The 18068-nt window shown below is 43.1% G+C and overlaps 2 protein-coding genes across 2 annotated transcripts; one reads left to right on the top strand and one right to left on the bottom strand.

The window, feature by feature from the left end:
* Nucleotides 1-2379: 2379 nt before the first annotated feature.
* Nucleotides 2380-3136, bottom strand: LOC131513405 (histone H2B type 1-A-like). Its single transcript, XM_058732592.1, has one exon. The coding sequence runs from the start codon at nucleotides 2975-2977 to the stop codon at nucleotides 2597-2599; it is 381 nt and encodes a 126-aa protein (XP_058588575.1). The 5' UTR covers nucleotides 2978-3136; the 3' UTR covers nucleotides 2380-2596.
* On the top strand, nucleotides 3051-4514 carry LOC131515238 (histone H2A-beta, sperm-like). Its single transcript, XM_058735982.1, has 3 exons — nucleotides 3051-3055; nucleotides 3107-3165; nucleotides 3219-4514. Exons 1-3 carry the CDS (start codon nucleotides 3051-3053, stop codon nucleotides 3683-3685), a joined length of 531 nt encoding a protein of 176 aa, XP_058591965.1. The 3' UTR covers nucleotides 3686-4514.
* Nucleotides 4515-18068: the final 13554 nt, after the last annotated feature.

The following is an 18068-nucleotide window of genomic DNA, read 5'->3' as shown; positions in this document are numbered from 1 at the left end:
AACAACGAGATATTATACACCTACTAGAGAGGCTAAAATCCAACACATGACATTACCAAATGCTGACAAGCGTATGGAACAAGAATTCTCGTTCACCCCTTGTGAGACTGCTCAAAGGCACAGTCACTATGGAAGACAATCGAAGAGTTCCTCACACAGCTAAACATCCAAGCCAGCAACTGTGCTCCTGGTGACATTTTCCCAACGGTCTGAAACTATGTCCACACAAACCTGCACACAAGTATTTACTTTTATTTATTTAACATTTATTTACTTTCGAGGGAGACAGACAGACAGACAGACAGATGGGGGGTGGGTAGAGAGAGGGAGACAGAGGATCTGAAGCAGGCTCTGAGCTGTCAGCACAGAGCCCGATGCGGGGCTCGAACTCACGGACTCTGAGATCATGACCTGCGTCAAAGTCAGACGCTTAACGGACTGAGCCACCCAGGGTGCCCCAAACCTGCACACAAGTATTTATAACAACTTTACTTACAAGGGCTAAAACGTGGAAGGAACCAATCCCTTGCCATAGGTAAATGGATAGACCAACTGTGGTATATCCATACAGCAGAGTTATTCACTGATAAAAAGTAACAAGATATTAACCCACAGAACAAAAATGGATGAATCTTAAATACATGCTGATAAAGGAAAACACCAGACGGAAAAATGATACCTTTCAACTCCAGAGTTGATAAGAATGTGGGAGCTGTGTGGATACCTGCTGTTTCATAAGGTATAATCAGTGCAGCTTGACCCCGACTGGAGATGATGTCCCTTTCCTATACAGTGTGGCACAGATGTCCCATCTGCTACCTCCCTGAAGGACCCCCAGCTAAGGCGTTCAGCGGCTGTCTCGCTATGTACAGAAGCATGTTGATACTTTTCTCCTATGAATTTTTACTACACATATTTAATCAAATGGTGCTAAAGTTTGGGTTTTTCTCTGCAAAAATGTATATGCATTAAATCTATTAAAAAAAATTTTTTTTTAACGTTTACTTATTTTTGAGACAGAGAGAGACAGAGCATGAACGGGAGAGGGTCAGAGAGAGGGAGACACAGAATCTGAAACAGGCTCCAGGCTCTGAGCTGTCAGCACAGAGCCCGACGCGGGGCTCGAACCCACGGACCGTGAGATCATGACCTGAGCCGAAGTCGGCCGCTTAACCGACTGAGCCACCCAGGCGCCCCAACATTACATCTATTTTTTAAAAGGGAGGAATAAAAATAGAAATTAACAGTCAAACTGGGGACTCCAGATAGACCACAGGTCTCTGGGAAGCAGTTATAATAATTTGATCCCTTCTTTTTAATGTCCATTTCTATGGCCTTTATCACTGATCCTTTTTTAAGTTTATTGATTTATTGATTTTTTAGTGATTGAGAAAGAGTGAGAGTTGGGGAGGGGTAAAGAGAGAGAATCCCAAGCAGGCTCTGCACTGTCAGCGAAATGCGAGATCATGACGTGAGCTAAAACCAACAGTCAGATGCTTAACCGACTGAACCACCCAGGTGGCCCATCACTGATTTTCTTTAAATGCTTGTGGGCTCTCTAAGAAGCATCCAGATGATTATGATCTTGTACCCAAAGTCACATGACTTGAATACTGGGCATCCTATTTTGATAAATACCATAGGACCCGAGTGGGGACGTCTCGGTATTTGAGTCCAGTAACAGCACAAATGCGAGTTTAATGATCCAATCACAAAACAAAGATGATCCTATTATAACTTGTAAGAAGTTATGCAAAAGAGAGTCAACTCAACTCACGTTATCTGTTTGCCAGGCTGATTGTGGTTAGCCTGACTATTGGGTAACAAATGTGAATTAGGTGTCGCAGCAAGATCTCCACACTCTTGTCAATCTGTTCAACAAATAGCCCAGTTTAGGGATGGCAATAAATGTTCAAGTGAAGTCAGATCAACAAACTGAGCTTTGGTCCTCAAGTATCAGCAGTCAATGGACAGGTAGCCTGATCCACAGGACATTTTTCACACACCAGCCAATGTGAAGTGGAAGCAAAACAGGTAATAACCTAATGCTCGGGTACTAGACTGTCCTGAGTTTTTCCACAGCTCCAGGCTCCTTGCCTGGTAATCTGAGAGGGTACTTAAAACTAAGACTCCTAGAGAAAGGCAAGCCATATTCCCATGGCCCTCCCGGCCCACGGAAGGACCTCTCCTCCAAGGACACAGGATTATTGCAACTTCTGCTCAAATGACTCCCCTTTCCAAATTGCTTCACCTAGATCTCAAGCCTCACTGAAAAGTGCAGATGTAGGATTATATAGATTATATATTTTAATACATAACATACATTATAAATATGTATAACATATACATTTAAAACTAAAAGACAGTCCATGCAACCACTCTAGTGAGAAGTTATTTCTCAAGCATTTTCTTCAAGCATGTTCTACGGTGAGCAAAGTAAACTTGGCAAGCAGTGAAATCAATTTGCTGGCAAAACCCGAAGTTTCTCTAGATGGAAGACCAACTCACATTAACTAAGCTTATACAGTCCCTTCAGAATTGTGGGTGGCTCTTAAAAGAGCCTTTGGATTATAAACCTTGCCTAGTGGCAGGAGTTCTACTTGGCGCTGGTGTACTTGGTGACGGCCTTGGTGCCCCCGGACACGGCGTGCTTGGCCAGCTCCCCGGGCAGCAGCAGGCGCACGGCCGTCTGGATCTCCCGGGACGTGATGGTCGAGTGCTTGTTGTAATGCGCCAGGCGCGACGCCTCGCCCGCGATGCGCTCGAAAATGTCACCGACGAAGGAGTTCATGGTGCTCATGGCCTTGGACGAGATGCCGGTGGCGGGGTGCACCTGCTTCAGCACCTTGTAGACATAAAAGGAATAGCTCTCCCTGCGGCATCGCCTGCGCTTTCCTTCCTTCTTCTGGGTTTGGGTTACAGCTTTCTTGAAGCCTTTCTTGGAAATGGCCGTGCCCTTGGAAATCAGCTCCGCCATGACTACTGAATAGCTCCAATCAGACTAATAGACTGGAGGGCGGCAAGGGTCGTATTTATAGGCACGGCGCTCAATGACGCATCGGGCAGCCAACATCTGATTGGATGATGGTCTATGAGGTGATTCCAGGAAGGTCCTCAGATTGGATCCCAGACGATCAGCCAATCAGATAGCAAATCACAACCCAAGTCAGAATATAAATAGGCCCTGTACCCGCCCTAACGGAAATTTTTTCCGTTAGAACCCGTTTACGCTTTGGTCGTGTCTGGGCGCGGGAAGCAGCGCGGCAAGGCTCGCGCCAAGGCCAAGACGCACTCGTCGCGGGCCGGGCTGCAGTTCCCGGTGGGCCGCGTGCACCGCCTGCTCCGCAAGGGCAACTACGCCGAGCGGGTCGGGGCCGGCGCGCCGGTGTACCTGGCGGCCGTGCTGGAGTACCTGACGGCCGAGATCCTGGAGCTGGCGGGCAACGCGGCCCGCGACAACAAGAAGACGCGCATCATCCCGCGCCACCTGCAGCTGGCCATCCGCAACGACGAGGAGCTCAACAAGCTGCTGGGCCGCGTCCTGCCCAACATCCAGGCCGTGCTGCTGCCCAAGAAGACCGAGAGCCACCGCCACAAAATCCAGAGCAAGCAATGTCTCACAAGCAGTAAAGCTAGCAAGGGACCTGCGCTTCCGGAGAATGGAGAAAAACAAACCCACAACTGAATCAAAAGGCTCTTTTCAGAGCTGTTCAGTTTCTGAGAAACCGCTTGGGCTTGGAGACCGCTGATTCAGCAACGAATAAGGATTTAATTGACCACAACTCTTTTTATACAGGACTCCGAAAACGATCTAGTCGATGGTGATCGTGGCCTCTGAAGCAGTTCACCTTAATGAGCAGTACACTTGGCAATGGAGCTGATGGACCTTGCCCTTCAGAGTCTTCAGAGCTGCTACTTAGCGGGCTGCTGGGGGCAGAAGTGCCATTTTCCAGGGGTGGGGGAACGGAGCCAACTTAGATGCAGGCTGTGGTGGCCACCCGACTCCCATGAAAAAGACTGACGGTGTGGAATCTTCCTGTAGGGTTTGTGTTTTAATGAGGGTAGAGTTAGACTACACGAAGATTAGGAGCAAATAGCGTGCCTGCAGGAGGTCAGCCAAGGAGCTAGCGAATCAATAGGCATCTATAGGCCTATTTTCTCAAGTGCCCACAGCAAGGGCTTTCCTTCCATTCCAAGAGCTCTAGGATTCTTCCATATCCTGAAGTCTGTAACCATGACCTGCTAATTAGCCAAAAGAGAAAAGGCACAAATATTTCACGCCTATCTGAAAAACAGTAAAAAGGGATAGGAGGTATATTTCTCAGGGTGTTCCATCTCAAAATGCCTGATACCATTTTGATGGTAAAAATCCTAGCAGCGATATTCGAGTCTGTAAGGTGACAAGGCAACTTTCTATCAATTATTTGAGAATACTAGGAACTGATTTCAAGAGGTTTACCCACTTGAAGCAAATATCTTTTTTCAAGTTTATTTTGAGAAAGTGTGTGCAGGTGTGGAGGAGGGGCAGAGTGTGAGGGGGGGTGGGGAGAGAATCCCAAGCAGGATAGGATCCACACTGTCCGCACAGAGCCCGATGCGGGGCTGGATCTCACAAACCATGAGATGGTGACCTGAGCTGAGATCAACAGTTGGACGCTTAAGCCACGGGCTGCCCAGGGGCCCGCAAATGTTTTCCTGATCCGTTAGTATTGCATACGAGCAAAAAAACCCACAAAACGTGAAAAAGGAAAGCAGCCAAATGCACAAGTCTTGTACAAAAATGAAATCATTAAAACTCTCCAAACACAACGCCAAACAAACAAAAGTCTGCACAGTACATGAGCTACAAAAATTCCTTGAACGTTCACAAAATTAAAAATTACATCTTTGTCTAAACCTATAGAATTGGAAGTGTCTCACAATTATAAAGACACATGAAATAAAACCTATGTTAACTTATTTAAAAATACTGATGAGATATAAGGATTTCTGGAAACATAAATTGCTTAAATTAATGTTGGAAATGAGTGAGAGCTAAGATACGTGGGGGGAAAAAACAGCTCACCAATGAGCTACCAGCCTCAAAGACAGGCTTCCGAGCATGTACCCTCTTAGACGTTTAAGGAAAAGACAAATCTACAGCGAATGAAATGGTTCCACGTTCTGAAAAAAGTCTGTGTTGAAGAGATATGATAACATCCAATGAAGGAAGCATGCTCCTTATACACCTCCGGTTCATGCAAACTGTGTTAGATGAGAAACTTTTGATGAATAAAATAAATAGGACATTTTTGGTGAATGTTGGCTGTCTCTCACTTATGAAGTCAGGAAGCCCAAGCAAGCACTTAGTCAAAGAAATGTAATATTCCACTGGAATCGGGCTGTGGAAAAATGGGGCATGGGGGGGATTAAAGACAAATGATACTGGGAAGGAACTAGGACAAAGAAGGCTTGATGCTGAAGCCCAGGAGTGGAAATAAGTATACCTGATCATCATCGAAGGGGGCGAACGAAGAGCACAGGGGTTAAATGAGCAATCGTGCTCAAAGGTTAGGAGACAGTCCAAAGAAGGGGAAGTGCCTCACCGCTACGAGTTAATGGGTTACACAAGCATGCAATCCAGGAATGACAGCATTGATAAAATTCAAATATGCACATTTCAATTCTTTTTACTACAACACACGTTAAGAAATACATTTCAGGGTTGCCTGGGTGGCTCAGTCGGTTAAGTGTCTGACTTCAGCTCAGGTCACGATCTCACAGTGCGTGGGTTCGAGGCCCACATCGGGCTCTGTGCTGACAGCTCCGAGCCTGGAGCCTGCTTTGGATTCTGTGTCTCCCTCTCTCTCTGCCCCTCCCTGGCTCATACTCTGTGTGTCTTTCTCTCTTTCAAAAATAAACATTAAAAATATTGTTTTAGTGAAAAAAAGAAATACATTTTATATTATGACCGAGGTCACACTGGGAAATACACATGCATACCAGTAACTACAAGGAAAGATTTCAGAAACAGCACGCCATTGTGGAAGGATTCTGAGATTGCTCTTCTCCATCATTCTGTTTTGTTCTACTGTTTCCTGGCATCTCCTACTTCATGAAGGGTTCACAACCTGCTGTGCAGAACACTGGGATGATGAAGAATGGCCAAAGCAGCCACGGCCTGCAGATTTTGCCAGTAAAGGAAGTGTACTCTCTGAGCCGCAATGAGTGGCAATGCTGCCTGAGCTGAGCCACTAAGAACGTTCCCTGAGACTTCCAGCCTGGAGTGTGAAGGGACGCATCCGGAGGGCTGCAGGGCAGTCTGAAGACTTTAGAAACTTGATCCAGAGATGCCAGTGGCCGAGTCTCTCTTGCTCTTAGAGAAATTTAACAAAATGAAGGTGACACCAGAAAAAAAAAATGTGTGGCTGCTGAAAGAGAATAGAGGATGTCTATGTTTCTGTGTCAGTCCCAGCAGCCTTGATTTCCATTCTGAGGGTAACCAGAGCAGAAGACCCTTAACGCCTCCCTCTCTGTAGTTAATCTATTTCAGTGATGGGTTTCTTTCACTTGCAAGCACATTCTTGTCTGGCAAATTCATGTGGTACAGCACAAATCCTATCTCCAGCACCATGGTCAATTAAATGCGTTTGGTCTTTAATCCTGGCCCCTCATCACAGTACTCTTTTGGGTGAAATGAAACGGCCTTTTTTACTTTAATGTGCATTTATTTATGTTTTTATTTTAATTTTTTTAATGTTTGTTCATTTTTGAGAGAAAGAGAGAGAGAGAGCAGGAGAGGGGCAGAGAGAGAGGGACACACAGAATCTGAAGCAGGCTCCAGGCTCTGAGCTGTCAGCACAGAGCCCGACGTGGGGCTTGAACTCACGGACTGCAACATCATGACCTGACCTGAAGTCGGACACTTAACCGACTGAGCCACCCAGGGGCGTATTTATTTTGAAGGGGGTGGGGGCAGAGAGAGAGGGAGAGTGAATCCCAAGCAGGCTCTGTGCTATGAGCACAAACCTCGAGATCATGACCTAAGCCAAAATCAAAAGTCAGAGACACTTAACCAACTGAGCCACCCAAGAGCCCCTGAAATGGCCTTGTTTTTCATCAAGGGTATCACTGAGAGATAACTGGCAAATAAGGGAGAAGAGGCAGAAAAAACAACATGAATGTTAGCTAAGGGAGGGAATTTTCCTCTTTCTTCCAATAGTATAAGGCAATTAAGAAAACTTAACGCCAACATGGGGTATGGCTGGCCGTCTGAGGCTATTTTTGGATCAACAGAACGTTGTGACTCTATTCTATGGGGTCATCAACCCAATCCTATCCTGTGCTGCTAGAATCCATATGAGGGCAGTGACATAAGCCGGTCTGTCACTTATAGTTTCTTCCCTTGCCCCACGAGTCCTCTGAAATCCTGATATTTACCAGAACCGGACCACGTTTAACTTTCTACTTAGTAGAAATAAAAGTGGCATATAATTTTCTTCCCATCTTAAACTACTGGATGTTCTTACACAGTGTGTTAATCAAGCAATAATATATGACCATCATGTAACAATGACCCCCCAAATAACACGATGCTGAAAATAAGAACAAACTTGTTGCATTCCCTGGAAAATAACAATATTGTTGGATCACTGACAGTTTCCCTTTAAAATCTGGCAGCAAAATTTGGGAATCCCCAAATGAATCTCCTCTCCCTTTATCACAGAGAAATTAAATATATAAATTAAATATATATATACATATATATTTATATATACATATGAACATATATATAAATTAAATAAGAGTCAAGTCATTTCATTCCTAACATCTTTCTTCTGATTCTCCTGAATCCCAGCCATTCACGTTCTGCTTGGATTCTAGGTTGGTACGTGTGTTCTTTCTGGGCAATCTAGGATCTCCTATCATCTTAAGGGCCCCAGAAGGGTCTCTAAGTTCAATAACAAGTGTCCTTATAAGAGACCAAAAAGAAGACACAGAAGAAGAGAAGATTATGTGAAAGATGAAGGCAGAGATGAAAACAATATGGTTTCAAACCAAGAAACGCCGAAGATTCCTGGAAGCCACCAGAAACCAGGAGGGAAGCACGGGACAAATTCTTTCTCTGAGCATAAAGGAACCAATTCTGCCAACACTTGATTTTGACTTCTTCCTGCCAGAACTAAAGAAGAATAATTTAGAACTAAAGAAGTCATAATTTGCTATGGCAGCCACAAGAAACTAATACCCTCTCTTAAGGGGATGATAAGACAAGCTATCGAGGCAAAGAAAATAGCTGTAAAACACACACATGGCAAGGCGCTAGCATCTAGGATATATAAAGAACTTCCGAAACTCTACCCTAAAAATTACCGAACAATCCAAATAGAACGTGGATGAAAAACATGACGGGACTTTTCACCAAAAAGGGTATACAGATGGCAAATAAACACATGAACTATCACTTGTCAGTATCCTATGTCATTAGGGAATTTCAAATTAAAACCGTAATGAGATATCACTATATACCTACTGGAATGACCAAAATCCAAAACACCGACACCATCAATTGTGGCCAGGGGTTGGAATGACAGAAATTCCCATTAATCGCCGGCTGTAGAGAAAAACTGCACAGCCACTTTGAAAGACACCGTTGCTTACAAAAGTAAATGTTAGCTTTCTGTTGGATCCAGCAAGATATACATCTATCTCCCAAATGTTGATAGCAGTTTTATTCACAATTCAATTCAATAGGTGGCTGGAGCAATAAAGTACGGTACATCCGTACAAGGAAGTATGATTCAATGATAAAACAAGAAATGAGCTATCAAGCCATGAAAAGGCAGTAGGGGGGCGCCTGGGTGGCGCAGTCGGTTAAGCGTCCGACTTCAGCCAGGTCACGATCTCGCGGTCCGTGAGTTCGAGCCCCGCGTCAGGCTCTGGGCGGATGGCTCGGAGCCTGGAGCCTGTTTCCGATTCTGTGTCTCCCTCTCTCTCTGCCCCTCCCCCGTTCATGCTCTGTCTCTCTCTGTCCAAAAATAAATAAAAAACGTTGAAAAAAAAAAAAAAAGGCAGTAGGAATCCTAAAAGCATATTGCTGAGTGAAAGGAGCCAGTCTGAACAGGCAACAGACTGCAGGAGTCTAAGAACATCCTGGAAAAGGCAAAACTATAAAAACAGTAAAAAGAGCTGTGGTTATCAGGCTTTGGCGGTGGGAGGGGGCAGGGACGAACAGACCGAACACGGGCAAGTTTTGGGACAAGGAAACCATCCTGCGTAATACTCTACAGCGGACATGTGACCTCACGCGTTTGTCAAAATCCATAGACACACAAACCTGCACGACAGAGAGTGAACCCCAATGTGAATTATGGACGTTAGTTAATGATAATATATCAATAGCGGTTCATTAATTGTAACAAATGCACCACACTAATGTAGAGGCAGAGGGGGTATACGAGATATATGCACTTTCTGCCCAATCTTTCTGTCAACCCGAAACTGTGTTTAAAAATAAAGCCTGTTTTTAAAAAATCAATTGCAAAAGATTACCCTCCTGTATAATTCAATTTATAGAAACATTCTTGCAATGACATAGTTAAAGAAACTGAGACTATATTAGTGGCCCAAGAGTTGAGAGGGAGTGTGGGTGGCAGAGAAGTGTCTGTGCTATAAAAAGGAAACATGAGAGATCCTTGCTGTGATGGAAGTGTTTTATATTTGACTATATCAATGTCAACATCGTGGTTGTGACATTGTACACTTTTGCAAGACGTACCTTTTGGGAAAACTGAGTAAACTGTACGTGGTATCTGTAATATTTTTTACAACTGCATGTGAACCTACAGTTATCTCAAAGTTTAATTTAAAAAAATTTGTAGGATGCCGTTAAAAGAAAGGGAAATCCAGCACGAAATGTTTATATCAGAAAAGGAGAAAGTTCAGGGTGCCTGGGCCAGACTCTCGATTTCGGCTCAGGTCGTGATCCCAGGGTCGTTGGATGGAGCCCCGTGTTGGCTCTGAGGTGAGTGTGGAGCCTGCTCGAGATTCTTTCTCTCCCTCTGCCCCTCCCCCATTTGCTCACGCATGTGTGTGCACGCTCTCTAAATTTTTTTTTTAATTTTTAAAAAAAGAAAAGGAGAAAGTTCTCAAACCATTACTACAAACTTCTACATTAAGATACGGAAAAAGCAAAATAAGTTCAGTGCAAAAAGAAAGATAAGAAGATAACTCGATGAGATTAAAAACAGAAAAACAACAGCAAAACTACTGAAACAAAATGTCTTTAAAAAGGGACAATATAGGGACACCTGGGTGGCTCCGACCTCGTGGTTCGTGCGTTTGAGCCCCGAGTCGGGCTCCGAGTTGACAGCTCAGAGCCTGGAGCCTGCTTCAGATTCTGTGTCTCCCTCTGTCTCTCTGCTCCTCCCCACTCATGCTCGGTCTCTGTTTCTCAAGAAAAATAAACGTTAAAAAAATACTTTTTTAAAAAATCAATACAGTTGAGAAGCTCTATCAAGACTGATGATAAAAGAGAGAAGGCACAATTTGAAAACACAAATTAGTGAATCTCAGAATTAAAACAGGGGATGTAACAGACCATTAAAATGATAAGGTAATATTACAAGCAATCACAAAGCCAGAAGAATTCATCCAAGATAAATTAGAAAAATTGAATATTTTTATATCTTTTAAAGAAACTGAAATAGTAACGAAAAACCTTCACCAAATAAAATCTGTAGACCCAGATGGTTTCACTAAAGAATTGTACCAAATGTTTAAAGAAGAAATAGCACTGATTTTACACAATCTCTTCCAGAAAATGAAAGAAAAAATACTTTCCAACTCCATTTATGATTCCAAAACTAGCCCAATACTAAAACAATACAAAAACAGTACAAAATAAAACTACAGACCAATATCCCTTATGAACACAGAAACAATAATAGCAAATCAAGTCCAACAATGTATATAGATCAGGAATGCAAGACAGGTTCAATATTCAAAATTCAGGTCATCTACCATATTAAGAGTATAAAGAAGAAAACTATGATCATAGTAATGAATGCAGAGAAAACATCTGACAAGTCACTATCCTTTCCTGATTAAAAACTCTCAACAGACTAGGAATAGCAGAGAACTTCCTGAGTCTGAAAAAGGACATCTACAAATATTCTACAGGTAATGTCATCCTAATGAAGAGAGACTCAGTGCTTCCCAGTAAGATCAGGAACAAGGCAAAGATGTTCACGATCACCATTAAATTCAACCCCTGGGGCACCTGGGTGGCTCAGTTGGTTAAGCATGCGGCTTCTACTCAGTTATGATCTCACAGTTCATGGGTTCAAGCCCCGCGTCGGGCCCTGTGCTGACAGCTCGGAGCCTGGAGCCTGCTTCGGATTCTGTGTCTCCCTCTTTCTCTGTCCCTCCCCTGCTCATGCTCTCTCTCTCTCTCTCTCTCAAAAATAAATAAACATTTAAAAAAAATTATAAATTCAACCCCTGAAGTCCTTCATAGTACAATGAAGCAAGAAAAAGAGATTAAAGGCTTATGGATTTGAAAGGAACAAATAAAACTCCCTCTATTTAAAGACGATGTGATTGTCTATGTGGAAAATCACAAAGAATTTACAAAAACAAAAAACAAACAAAAAAAACCCCCAAAATTCCTAAAACCAATAACTGAACCAGAATATCAAACAATTTTGAAAAGAAAGAATAAAGCGGGAGGAATCGCTTTCCCCAATTTCAAGACTTATTATATAATACAGTGATCAAGACTGTATAGTAATAGGAAGGGATAGATAAAACAGAACCCGCAAATAGTCCTACACGGGTAGGGCCAACTACCCTAACACGGGTAGTTTTTGACAATGATGAAAAAGAAATTTAAGGGAGGAAGTATACTCTTTTCAACAAAGACCAACAGGCAAACATATGAAACTCAGCCTAAGCCTCACGCCTTCTGCAAAAATTCACTTGAAACCGATGATGGTAGATTTAAAGGTAAAATGTAAAACTGTAAACCTTTTAGAAAAAAGAGAAAAATCTTTGGGATCTGGAACTATGCAAAAAGTTCTCACACACGAAACCAAAATCATCCAGAAGAGAAAACAATTGGTAGATGTCAGCAAAAGTAACGACATTTGTTTTGTGGAAAGTCCTGCAGAGAAGTTTAAAGAGAGAAGCTATGCGCATAAAGAAAATACCTGCAAACTATATACGTGACAAAAAGTTTGTATTTAGAATATATTAAGACTTTGTGGAGCTCTAGCTGGCTCAGTCCATAGAGCATGTGACTCTTGATCTCAGGGTAGTGAACTCAAGCTCCTCATTAGGTGTGGAGTCTATTTAAAAAAGAAAAAAAATTAGAGGATATGAACTTTTCCAAGCTCAATAGTAAAAAAATCCAAATTATCCCATTAAAAATGGGCAGAAGTCATGGAAATTAATAACCTTTAGCATTAATGACCATTAGGAAACTGCAAATTCAGATTATGATAAGATACCAATATATACCTATTAGGCAACTAAAATAAAAAATATTGACAACACTGAATGCTGGCATAAATGTGGAGAAATTCCGTGTCTCATATGCTGCCAGTGAGAAAATAAAATGCTATAGTCACTGGAAAATATCTTGGCAGTTTCTTAAAAAGCGAAGTGTATGTTTACCATACGATCCCACACTACACTACCAAGCATTCACCCCAGAGAAATGAAAACTTACATTTACACAAAGACCTAAAAGGTCCTTTAATAGGTGAATATTCAACGGGCTGTCGTTTATCCCTACCACGGAACGCTACTGAGCAACAAAAAGGAAAAGGCGACCTATACCTGCAAAAATCTGGGTACACCTCTGTGGAATTATACACAGTCAAAATAAAGCCAATCCTAAAAGATTACAGATGATATGATTTCATGTATATATCTCAAAATAAAATTATGGCGTATAAATCGGTGCTTATTGCCAGCTGGTGTCTTCGGTGGTCATCACACAGGAAACATCCATCTGATGAAAGAACTTCCAGGTCTGCAGAAAGCCTTCGCTTCTAGCGAAACTGCCTAACACGACCCTGGGGGAGCAGAGAGGCTCCCGCCTCCTGCCACTGCCCCATTCTCCAGGAGACTCGGCGCCCACTACCCTCGCTGACCTTTAGGGCAAAGCTGCTTTGGGGTCGGGCCCAACAAACAAAACTCCTGTTATGATGTCGACGGTGGCGGCCCTCGCATTCCTCATCGTCTTCCCTAGAGACTCACAAAAACCTCGCAGAGAATCACCCACAGGAACGCAAGTTGCTAAGAGCGCCGCATCACTTTTGGGGACTCAGTGGAAGGCGGGTATTTACAGTCCGCGTATTCAAATGAGGACTGAGACAACCAGGTCTGATTGGACAAACGATAACAACAGCATACACACGTAAACGCAGGGCTGCCCGTTCGACTCTCTGGTTGGATACACGCCTACCCGACCTTAGCCAATCAGAGCACCAAGCGCGCTCCATTTCCACACCCAAAGTTGCCTGAGGATCCTTCCCTCCGTTGAGCCTTAAGTGCCCTTATTTTTGTTTTCTCTGTTTTTGAAGGTGGGAAGCAGGTAGGCGAGGCTGACCGGAAGGAGGATGGAGCTGGCCCACGGGGTGACAGCTGAGAGGCCAACACCGACCTGCCTGACCTGGCAGCCACCGTGCAGCCCTGTCCACCGTCCAAGAACACCAAGGACCACCACTGCAGAGGCAGGTGTAGCTAAGTCTCCAGCCAGTAAAGCCCGGCGAGGAATATGCATTTCTGGGAAAAGGAGACAACAACAAACCAAACACCAAAGGCTCTTTCTCAGAGCCGTGCACCCAATTTCAGAGAAAGAGCTTGATTCCCGAGAATACACATTTCAATAAATCAGTCCACTTAATATGTTCGCTTGTAAATTAATTATTATATAATTATATAAATAATTATTAATAATAAATAATATATTTCCTGTAAATTAATCTAGGAGAATGGGTTTTACTCGAAACTTAAGACTGTTTGAATAGATTTTAATCCTGTTCTAACCCTTCTCATTACAAATATGCTCTAGGTACCCACTAAATTGATTTCAAGGCACAGCAGAACACCGCAATTTGAAAAATGCTGAGACAGGAGTGCCTGGGTGGCTCAGTTGGTTAAGCTTCCGATTCTGGATTTCCACTCAGGTCACGATCTCATGGTTTGGGAGTTGGAACCCTGCGTCTGGTTCTGTGCTGACTCGGGATTTCTCTCTCTCTCTCTCTCTCTCTCTCTCTCTCTCTCTCCCTGCCCCTCCCCTGCTCGTGTTCACACACTCTCTCTCAAAATAAATAAATAAACTTAAAAAAAAAAGATAAAAGAAAAATGCTGGGACAATCGGTGGCAAAAGAGTAGTGTCATTCTCCTACTCGCCCCAGACTTACCCCTGCATTCAAAAGCTTTAAGGTAAAGACAGTTGAAGCAGAAAGTGTTCATGCAGAGTCTGAAGCCGTGTGTGACATTCCTTAAGAGAGCGCTGGTATTAAGAAAAAAATAAAAGAAAATCTGCTTTTGCTTCGACTCCAAGCTAAGATTAGAATGCTGAGGTGGTTGAACCAAGAGGAAGGAAAATACAGAAAATTTAAGGGAAACTTTTATCTTCTAAAAGATGGAGGGTATGAGGAGAACCCAACAGCCACGCTCAAGGCTGGAACCCTGACACCAACTCCTTATAAGTAGGTTGCTTAATCTCTCTGCGAAGCAAGGATAATGGCAGGTCTATTGCAAGAATTAACAGCATAAAGTGTACGTAAAGTGCTTGGAACACTGACTGACATACGGAAGTGCTATATAAACGCTCTCCAGAAGAGCACCAGAAACGGATAAAACAGAAGTCCAGGAATCAGAAAGAATAAGGGCACAGTTTTACTTTCTGTAGACAACAGAGTAACAGAACTTTCTTGGAGAAAACTCAAGAGAGCCAGTGAAAAGCAAGATAATTTAGTGCAGCGGCAGGATACGAAATGAACACAAAAATCAATAGCAATATTTATAACTATTACCATTTAGAAGATAACAAAAAAGAAAAAGACCAAATTTTAAAAAAATGTTTATTTGGGGCGCCTGGGTGGCGCAGTCGGTTAAGCGTCCGACTTCAGCCAGGTCACGATCTCGCGGTCCGTGAGTTCGAGCCCCGCGTCAGGCTCTGGGCTGATGGCTCGGAGCCTGGAGCCTGTTTCCGGTTCTGTGTCTCCCTCTCTCTCTGCCCCTCCCCCGTTCATGCTATGTCTCTCTCTGTCCCAAAAATAAATAAAAAACGTTGAAAAACAAAATGTTTATTTACTTTTGAGAGAGAGAGAGGGCAGGGCAGGGGCAGAGAGAGAGGGGGACAGAGGATCCAAAGCAGGCTCTGTGCTGACAGCAGAAAGCCATGAACTGTGAGATCATGATCTGAGCCGAAGTTGGACGCCCAAGCGGCTGAGCCACCCAGGCACCCCAAGACCAAATTTTTAAAAGCCACAAAATAGTGCATATAAAATACTTAGGAGCAAATTTCATAAGAAATATATAGGCATACCTCGGAGACGTTTTGTGTGTCTGGTTCCACACCAGTGGGATAAAGCCAGTATCACAATAAAGCGAGTCAAATGAATGTTTTCGTTCCCCAGTGCATATAAACACTATGCTCACACCATACTGTGGTCTATTAAGCATGCAATGGCATTATGTCTAAAAAACAATGGATGTACCTTAATTTGAAAGCTTATTTCTTTTAACAAAGGCTAACCATCATCTGAGCTTCCAGGGAATTATAATCAATGATTGCAATCACCATAATAAATATAATAATACAGAAAATGTTTGAAGTATTGCAAAATTACCGAAACGTGACACAGAGGCACAAAGTGAGCAAATGCTGCTTTAGGAAAATGGCGCTGACAGATTTGCTCCGCGCAGGGTCGCCACAAACCTTCAGTTTGTAAAGATGTGTGCCTGTGAAGTGCAGTAAAGCAAAACACAATAAAATGATCTGTCTGCATGCAAAACCCACACGGGGAAAAAAACGGAAACACTCCTAAAAGACTCAAAAGTAGCTCTGAATAAATAAGAAGGCATCCCAGACTTGTGGATGGAGTGACGTTAACATCCTGACAAATTCAGCTTTTCCTGTTTAACTAGATGAAAGTTCACAGGGGGGAAACAGGGCAAATGGCCCTTAAATAGGAACACAGTTTCATTTACAATCAAAATAGAGGGCAAATTAAAACTATAGAGGTAAAAAAAAAATTATACAGGAAAAGCCATTCCTTGCCTCTCACGTGGTCAACAATCGTACAACACACGTAGGTGACGATGTTGGGGAGACACAGAAACACGGGCACATGTACACCTTGCTGGTGTCAGGGTAAAGCAATAGAACACCTATGGTGGGGACATTGAGTAAAATCTCACAAAGTAACATCTGCCTTAACCTTGGGCCCAGGAATTCTCACTTCTAAGAATGTACCCTGAAAATACAATTCCATGTATATGAGATAGCAAAAATGTACAAAGTTGTTCATATAGTTATTATAATTATATATGCTATAATGTGAAATATTATCACATAAAACATTGGAAATTATAATTATTAGGATTTTATATTATTATAATTATATGATATCAAATATTGGAAATAATGTGAATGTCCATCATAGGGGAAACGGTGAATAATCTCCAAGACAGACTCACACTAGAGCACCTGGAAAGCCACAAAAATGAATGAGAATCATCTTGAAACTGGGATACAAGCCCCCACCGACTCCACAATTTATACACATATGGCTCTTAGCTGCCTCTGACCAGAGTCTCATAGCCCTTAGTAACTGTTAAAAAATCCTGTAAAAGTGCCTCAGGGAAAACATAAAAGCTGCCTCCCCAAAAAGTCTAGGGGGATGCTGTTCTGCCGGAGATAACAAATCTAACGTGCCACGTTTGTAAGGAAAAAACAATAATAGTTTGCAGCCTGGTAACAGTCACAGGATGTAGAACGTCTGCCCTTGGACTCTAGGTATGGCGTCACTCCTGCAATCTGCTGGAAATGTTTCTCTCCAGGCCCCTAGATTGCAAGGACCCCCGAAGCAGAATGACTATCTCACTGCAGTCACACCAACATCAGAAAGGGAGACACCAGAATGGATAAGACGATGGAGAAAGGAAATATCTCAGCTGACCGTAATCCCTAATCAATCCGCATGATCCAAACCCCCTTACCCCTTACCCCGAATTTTCACCCTTTAAACCCAGCTGCTTGTATAAGCCATCGGGCAGTTCAGGACTTTTGAGTATTAGCTCCAGTTCTCCTGGATGGCACCATGTCAATAAACAGCCCATCTTTCTTCACTGCCATAGCTCAGTGTCTGCTTTTATTGGCTTGCTGTGCACCAGATGGATGAACTCTCATCTGGTTTGGATCCAGCCTTCACGTAATGATAGAGGAAAAACTCCTTGATACATTGTGAAGTGAAGAAGAAGAAAGAAAGAAGTTACAAAGGAAGGAAGAGAAAGAAAGAAAGAAAGAAAGAAAGAAAGAAAGAAAGAAAGAAAGAAAGAAAGAAAGAAAGAAAGAAAGAAAGAGAAACTGGGTACTGAGTGCTGCCCATGTGTAAAAAGGGGGGAAATGTGAGCCATGTTAATGGTTCAAGAAATCTGAGGGCAATTATAAGCAAATTCTGAAATTAAACTGAAATGAATAAAGCTAATTGTGTACCGTATTAGTAATATGGTCACACAGAGAATAGTAGGCTGCGTTCGGGTGCCTGGGTGGCTCAGTTAAGTGGCCAGCTCTTGATTTTGGCTCAGGTCACGATCTCAAGGTTCGTGAGATCGAGCCCCACGTCGGGTTCCGTGTGGACAGCCCAGAGCCTGCTTGGGATTCTGTCTCTCCCTCTCTCTGCCCCACCCCCCCCGCCCCGACTTACTCTCTCTCTGAAAATAAGTAAATAAACTTAAAAAGTAAATAAATACAGTAGGCTCCATGTCCAGTGCAGAGTCCAACGTGAGGCCTGAACTCACGACCCTGGGATCAAGACCTGAGCTATGATCAAGACTCCGAGACTCAA

Source organism: Neofelis nebulosa, chromosome 6 (assembly GCF_028018385.1).
Source record: "Neofelis nebulosa isolate mNeoNeb1 chromosome 6, mNeoNeb1.pri, whole genome shotgun sequence".
In the NCBI taxonomy this organism is placed as follows: domain Eukaryota; kingdom Metazoa; phylum Chordata; class Mammalia; order Carnivora; family Felidae; genus Neofelis; species Neofelis nebulosa.
This window is presented reverse-complemented; position numbering and strand designations above follow the sequence as displayed.

Bases quoted from the DNA above. Each gene is read 5' to 3' on its own strand.
- LOC131515238 (XM_058735982.1), top strand. The intron at 3,166-3,218 runs GTCAGAATATAA...TTTTTCCGTTAG, and splicing joins GATAGCAAATCACAACCCAA to AACCCGTTTACGCTTTGGTC.
- LOC131513405 (XM_058732592.1), bottom strand. From the start codon at position 2,977: ATGGCGGAGCTGATTTCCAAGGGCACGGCCATTTCCAAGAAAGGCTTC.